Source organism: Bison bison, unplaced genomic scaffold (genome assembly GCF_000754665.1).
Source record: "Bison bison bison isolate TAMUID 2011002044 unplaced genomic scaffold, Bison_UMD1.0 scf7180017864323, whole genome shotgun sequence".
In the NCBI taxonomy this organism is placed as follows: domain Eukaryota; kingdom Metazoa; phylum Chordata; class Mammalia; order Artiodactyla; family Bovidae; genus Bison; species Bison bison.
Window position 1 is genome coordinate 2,439,812 of NW_011494895.1, and position 7,136 is coordinate 2,446,947.

Below are 7,136 nucleotides of genomic sequence, written 5' to 3' on the forward strand. Positions count from 1 at the left end.
GCTGACTGGCCTCCTGCTGACTGTGTCCTTCACTTGTCTCCAGCTCTAAACTGGGCTCAGTCATTGCCACTCACGCAAGGGCTGTGTCCGACTGGCGCTGGGAACGTCTCTAGGGCCGTGGCTCTCCAGAGACAGGACAGGAAGTTCTTATCCACATCACTTAACTAGGCTGGCCTAAGCGTGACAGAAGGGGTTAGGAGCAGCCACAGAGGGAATTGAAGAATGTGGACTCAGTCGTCGTGGGGGTGTAGGCTGAGGCCCCGCTTACCCCTGCAGCTCAGTTGACTGCAGTGTCATCACAGGAGCGTTGGATTTGAATTTAGGGGACCTGCATTCAAATATTTACTTTCCACAAGCTACCTGTGTAACCGCTGCATCGCTTCATCTCCCAGGCATCTTCCTTGTGTTGACACGGAGTAAGTCAACAACACAAGAGAAAATACGAAAAGAGTGCTTACACAGGGAAGGTGCCCAATAAATGTCTCTTCTTTCTTTTTCTCTCCCGTTCTTGCCCTGGCCTGGCAGCGGATGGAGACCCCCACTTTGTCGTGGATTTCCCCTTGAGCAACCTCACCGTCTGTTTCAACATCGATGGAGAACCCGGGCACATCCTGAGGCTGGTCTCCGATCACGCGGACTCTGGTGAGTTCTGCCTAGAAAGTAGATCTTGCCTTTGTGGACTAGAAATAAATAAATCCTAATATTTGCATTTTACCCCACTCCTCATGGTGTCATGGCATCTGGTCCCATCACTTCATGGCAAATACATGGGGAAACAGTGGAAACAGTGACAAACTTTGTTTGGGGGCTCCCAAATCACCACAGCTGGTGACTGTGGCCATGAAATTAAAAGACGCTTGCTCCTTGGAAGAAAAGCTACGACCAACCAAGACAGTATATTAAAAAGCAGAGACGTTATTTTGCCAACAAAGGTCTGTCTAGTCAAAGCTATGGTTTTTCCAGTAGCCATGTATGGATGCGAGAATTGGACTATAAAGAAAGCTGAGCACCAAAGAATTGATGCTTTTGAACTGTGGTGTTGGAGAAGACTCTTGAGAGTCCCTTGGACGGCAAGGAGATCCAACCAGTCCATCCTAAAGGAATTGAGTCCTGAATATTCATTGGAAGGACTGATGCTGAAGCTGAAACTCCAATACTTTGGCCACCTGATGGGAAGAGCCGACTCATTGGAAAAGACCCTGATGCTGGGAAAGATTGAGGGCAGGAGGAGAAGGGGACGACAGAGGATGAGATGGTTGGATGGCATCACTGACTCAATGAACATGAGTTTGAGTAAACTCTGGGAGTTGGTGATGGACAGGGAGGCCTGGCGTGCTGCAGTCCATGCAGTCGCAAAGAGTCGGACACGACTGAGTGACTGAACTGAACCGAATCTTTGCATTTTACCCCACTGCTCATGGTGTCCCGGGGTCTTCAAATCAGGAGTAGTGGAAACTAGTGGATCAGAAATACTGTGTCAGGGCCACATGAGAGTTTTTGGAACAAAAGCGGACAAACATGTCAACCCCCTTTTATTTTCTATTTTTTAACTTTTTTTCCACTTTTAAATTTTTATCAGAGTATAGTTGATTTACAATGCTGTTTTAGTTTCAAGTGCACAGCAACATGAATCAGTTCTACATATACATATATCCACTCTTTTTCTCTTTTAGATGCTTTTCCCATATTTTGTTGTTCAGTCACTAAGTCGTGCCTGTCCTTCATTATCTCCCAGAGCTTGCTCAAACTCATATTCACTGAGTTGGTAACGCCATCCAACCATCTCATCCTCTGTCATCCCCTTCTCCTCCTGCCCTCAATCTTTCCCAGCATCAGGGCCTTTTCCAATGAGTCAGCTCTTCCCATCAGGTGGCCAAAGTATTGGAGCTTCAGCTTTAGTAGCAGTCCTTCCGATGAATATTCAGGGTTGATCTGCTTTCTGTTTGACTGGTTGGATCTCCTTGCAGTCCAAGGGACTCTCAAGAGTCTTCTCCAGCACCACAGTTCAAAAGCATCAATTCTTTGGTGCCTAGCCTACTTTGGGCTTCTGTTTCCCATATAGGTCATTACAGATTATTGAGCAGAGTTCCCTGTCCCTGTGCTCTGCAATAGGTCCTTGTTGATTATCTGTTTTATATATAGTAGTGTGTATATTTTACATCAGCTTCTTCTACCCAGGACATTGGTCAAAAATCAGTTACACCTTCACGCATGTGTTCATTCATTCACTACGCACTGAGTGGTCCCTGCATGAGAGCAGAAGTTCTTGGTTCTAGAAACACAGGAGAAGGAAATTCTAACGAGATCCCTTCATGTGGCAGTGGGGGCAGTTTGTCTAACCGCTGCTGTCTTCCCCTCTGCCTTTGAGGTGTGACGGTGAACGGAGAGTTGATTGGGGCCCCTGCTCCTCCAAACGGCCACAAGAAACAGCGCACGTACTTCCGTACCATCACCATCCTCGTCAACAAGCCGGAGAGATCTTACCTGGAGATCACACCCAGCAGGGTCATCGTGGATGGTGGGGACAGGCTGGTCCTCCCCTGCAACCAGAGCGCGGTTGTGGGGCGCCGGGGGCTGGAGGTGTCCGTGTCCGCCAATGCCAGTGTCACCGTCAGCATCCGGGGCACCGTGGCCTTTGTCGTCCTCCTCCACCTCTACAGAAAGCCAGCCCCTTACCAGCGCAACCACCTGGGCTTCTACATCGCCAACGGCCAAGGCCTCTCCGGCAACTGCCATGGCCTGTTAGGTAGGTGGCTGATTCCCATGCCCGTCACAGTTCGGTTTCCCAAGGTGAACCTGATGCTGTCCACGCCTTGACTTGGCTGAGAAATTCCACAGAAATGTGGTCTCCTTTTTAAATTTATATTTTGGCTGTGCTGGGTCTTTGGGCTTTTCTCTAGTGGCAAGCGGACGCTGCTCTCCAGTTGCGGCGTTGCTCAGGCTTCTCACTGTGATGACTTCCCTCGCCGTGGAGCACGGGCCCTGGGCACGTGGGCTTCAGTAGTTGTCGCACATGGACTTCGTTGCACCGAGGCGTGTGGGATCTTCCCAGACCACGGATCAAACCTGTGTCCCCTGCATTGGCAGGAGGATTTTTAACCGCTGGAGCACTAGGGAAGTCCAGGAATGTGGTCTTTATGTAGCTTATGAAAAGCCTATTTCTTTCTCTCTCTCTTTTTTTTTTTTTTTAACAGTTTTTTTGTGACTTGCCTGGTGGCTCAGACAGTAAAGAATCTGCCTGCAATGCAGGAGACCCAGGTTCAGTCCCTGGTTTGGGAAGATCCCCTGGAGAAGGCAGTGGCTTCCCACTCCAGTAGTCTCACCTGGAGAATTCCATGGACAGAGTTGCCGCAAATGGCAAAATTTCGTTCTTTTTCATGGCTGAGTAGCATTCCATTGTATATACACCCCATTCTATTATATATACATCTTCTTTATCCAGTCATCAGGTGATGGACACTCAGGCTGCTTCTCTATCTTGGCAGTTGTAAATAGTACTGCTGTGAACTTTGGGGTGCACGTATCTCTTCAAATTAGTGTGAAAAGTGCATTTCTTGCTTCATGACTACTTTCTAGAGTAGGAATGAACTTTACTAATTTTCACGCACCTTCAGGGAAAAGGAGCAAAGAAATGGGGCATCCTTCTCTTCATCCTTCTCTGGTTCTTTACTCTCAGGGAGACCATGCAAACACTGGGCAGCCCACGGCCCAGCACCCGGTGGGCCCGCTCTGCCTGGCTTCCCTCCACGTGCCATTTCATGTGGGCCCTTTGCCTACAAGTAAGGAGGGAGCCGCTGCCAGGGCTGGGTTTAGAAAGCAGGATTTCCTGGCGCTCGAGCTGGATGTCTCAGTGCAGCCTGCCTGCCAAGTGTGAGCTCCTCTCATGGACGCAGAGCTCGGGTCCCTCGGCCTTTGTGATGTCCTAGCTTAACCTGGAGAATTCTGACACTGCTTCCCACACCCACTAAGTGCACGCACAGACGAGGTCCCCAGGCGGGAGGAGGGCGGGGAAGACTGGACCCTCCTTCTCTATTTGTTCACCCCCATCTCGTCCTCCTGCCTCAGTAGGAGACTGGATATCTGTGTTTTTATTTTATAATTTTTAAATGTTTATTTTTGGCTGCGTTGGGTCTTCGTTGCTGCTTGGGCTTTTCTCTAGTTACAGTGAGCAGGGGCTACTCACTAGTTGCAGTGCTCAGGCTTCTGATTGCAATGGTTTCCCTTGTGGCCGAGCACAGGCTGTAGGGAGAGTGGGCTACGGGAGTTGCAGCTCCCGGGCTTTAGAGCACAGGCTCAATAGTTGTGGAGCACAGGCTTACTTGGTCCGAGGTATGTGGGATCTTCCTGCATCCGGGATTAAACCAATGTCTCCTGCATCGGCAGGCGGATTCTTTACCACTGAGCCACCAGGGAAGCCCCTGGTTTTGTTTATTTAAATATTTATTTAGCTGCACCAGGTCTTAATGGCAGCATTTGGGATCTAGTTCCCTGACCAGGGATCGAACCCAGGCTCCCTGCATTGGGAGTGCGGAGTCTTAGCTGCTAGACCACCAGGGATGCCCCCCGCCCCCCGGGAATCTGTTTGCAGGCGGGGCATCTTTCCTGTGTTGGCTCCCAGAAGTGGAGGCTGAGATGAGCCTCAGGTCTCTCCTCCCTACACCCCTCCGGACACTGGTGCAGGTGCCTCTGGGGGGGTCCAGCCCAGGATCGCAGGCATCACCTTGACAATGATGTCATAATCTCCTTCCTCTGGGTCACACCTGGGCATATGTCGGTCACCAGCCCCCAAATCGAAATTAGATGTTGTTCAACCGCATTGCTTGCGCTTGACCTAGACCTGATGTCTTTTGTGCCCTCTCAGGTCAATTCCTGAACCAGGAGGCCAGACTCATAGGGCTCAGCAAGAGCCCTGCCCATCCTCCGGTTCCCGAGGCAGGAGAGAGGTCTGAGGCCGTCCTTGAGGTGAAAGGTCGCCAGGTCCCGGTGGTCTGGAAGCAGAGGAGGATCTACAACGGGGAGGAGCAGGTGGACTGCTGGTTTGCCCGGAACAACGCTGCCGGCCTGATCGACGGGGAGTACAAGGGCTACCTGGCGGCCCATCCTTTCGACTCCGAGACCACCTTCGGCCCGGGCCTCTCCCGGGGACTCTGACAGCAGCAGCCGTGACGCAGGAGTGCATGGCAGGGGACCCCGTGGTCTGGTTCTTGGCTGGTAGCCAGCACCCTGACCTCAGCCCTAGTGGCGGGGAGGTCTGCCGTCTGCTTGAAATGAGAGTGGGGTCAGGACCTTGAAGGGAGGATGGAATTTTCCCCCTCTCCTCCCCCTCCCTCATCTACAGTAGTGAAAGATGGTGGCACCAAGGGACCAGTCACAGCTAAAAGCAAGTCTCTGTCTTGTCCCAGCTGGCTTGTCCATCTCACCGCTGACCCTAAGGTGACTGATGAAGGAAGGTCTGGTCTGTTTTCTTTGTGGAAATGGCCAAGTTCGGGCACTCTTCTCTGCGCCTCATACTAATGCTTAGGGATCTCTCCTCCTAGCCTGGCTACGTCCTCCAGACATGTGGCCAACCTCTGCCTCAGGAGAGCCTTTCCCTGGCCTCACCACCCCCTGGTACTGCACACAGCACGCAGACCGGATCATTGTAAACCACTTGACCTGGCTTTAGCAGAGGATTTTCTTCTGCCGTGATGTCTTGCTCTTGAAAATTTGTTTTCATTTTTAAAAAAAATCAATTCAAAATAGAAACGCTGCATTCCAGATACCAACATTCCTCTATCAGGCTCTGTAAACCCCTTGTCTTTTGCTGGTGAGATTCTATTTATTCCGGAAAGCTGATAATACACAGCGCAGCCCACGTGGGAGTATTTCACTGGCCCATCTCAGAGCTGGAGTGCCGGCCAGCTGCATGATGAATCTTCCACTTGGCTCTTCCAGCCTGGTCCTGCTTCCAGCCTGGTTCGCTCGAGGTCCCCAGGAGGTGATGAGGCAGGCTCCGGCAGAACTGGGAGGGGGAGGGATTGGATCAGCACAGAGCCGACCTACAGGGATCAACCTCTCAGCAGGAAGCATGGACGATGGACTTACAGATCTAAGGGGCCCACATCCCAGACCGAGAGGCTGGAAGTCAGTATGAGCGAGGGGCTGGGGACAGATCTGATTCTGTCAGGACAGGTTACAATCAGGGGTCGGGGGTGATCTCAGAAGTCAGTGACGTCACCCTCCTCAGGGGAGCTGTGAAGCCTGCTGCGTCATCAAGGGGCTGGGAGGTGGGTAGTGGTCTTGGGATCTCTTTTCTTGCCCCCAGCTTGTGCTCTGCTTGGTCTTCTCTGGACCACAGAGGTCATCCTGTAAGTCTGACCCTCACAGCAGTTGGAGCACACATGGACACAGAGGGCCCGCCAGCCAACAGCGAGGGAGGAAAGACTTGGGTCAGAGAAATGGAATATCTTAATGGCAGACTGAATAGAATAAAGGCTTTTGTGCTGGTTTCATGGAGGTCCCGTCCAGAAGGGAGTGACTCTAGAACTTCCGTGCCATGTGGAAGCCGGAAGCACTTGGAGAGAAATCAGAGTTAAGAAAATTGTTTATCATCTTGGCCCTCCCGTGGGAAACATGTGAGCAGCAAATTGACCTGCCCGTGTTTCTGTGGACCAGGCGACTGCAGGAGGTGAAGGTAGTGCCGGGCTGAGCCGGGGGCTGGGGGCTGGGGGCGGTGGTCGGTTGTGTCTCAGAGTCTCCGTGCCTCTCCACTCTGGGAACCCACCAGACCAGAGCAGGCAGCTGTTATTTTTGACTCAACTCAGCTGCCTATTGTCGTGCCCGCGGTGTGAGCGCACCAGTCCAGGCTGCCGACAGCTGATTCCATATTTCAGAGGGAGAGAAGGAGCAGGAGGCGGGCCAGCAGGGGCCTGGGCAGGCTCTGCAGGGTCCTTCCTGTTCTGTAGACCTCAGCCCCAGCTGGGCAGACGACCCTGTGGCCCCGGGGTTGTGTTCCAGGCTCTGTGTTCCAGGCGTGGCCTCAGCTGCAGACAAGACGAGAAGCTATTCCTACAGGACTAGCTACTACAGTGAGACGCCCCTCCCTTACTCTCCTATTCAGGGGGAAAAAAAGTCCATTTTGTAAAAGTATTAGGTTA

The 7,136-nt window shown here is 52.0% G+C and overlaps 1 protein-coding gene across 1 annotated transcript in view; it reads left to right on the forward strand.

The window, feature by feature from the left end:
- ITIH5 (inter-alpha-trypsin inhibitor heavy chain family, member 5) overlaps window positions 1–7,136 on the forward strand; it is an 84,733-nt gene that overhangs the window by 75,373 nt on the left and 2,224 nt on the right. The window contains exons 12-14 of the mRNA XM_010853146.1: window positions 526–642; window positions 2,369–2,746; window positions 4,862–7,132. Coding sequence (XP_010851448.1) covers window positions 526–642; window positions 2,369–2,746; window positions 4,862–5,151 — 785 coding nt within the window. The 3' untranslated portion in view covers window positions 5,152–7,132. The remainder of the gene's footprint in view (window positions 1–525; window positions 643–2,368; window positions 2,747–4,861; window positions 7,133–7,136) is intronic.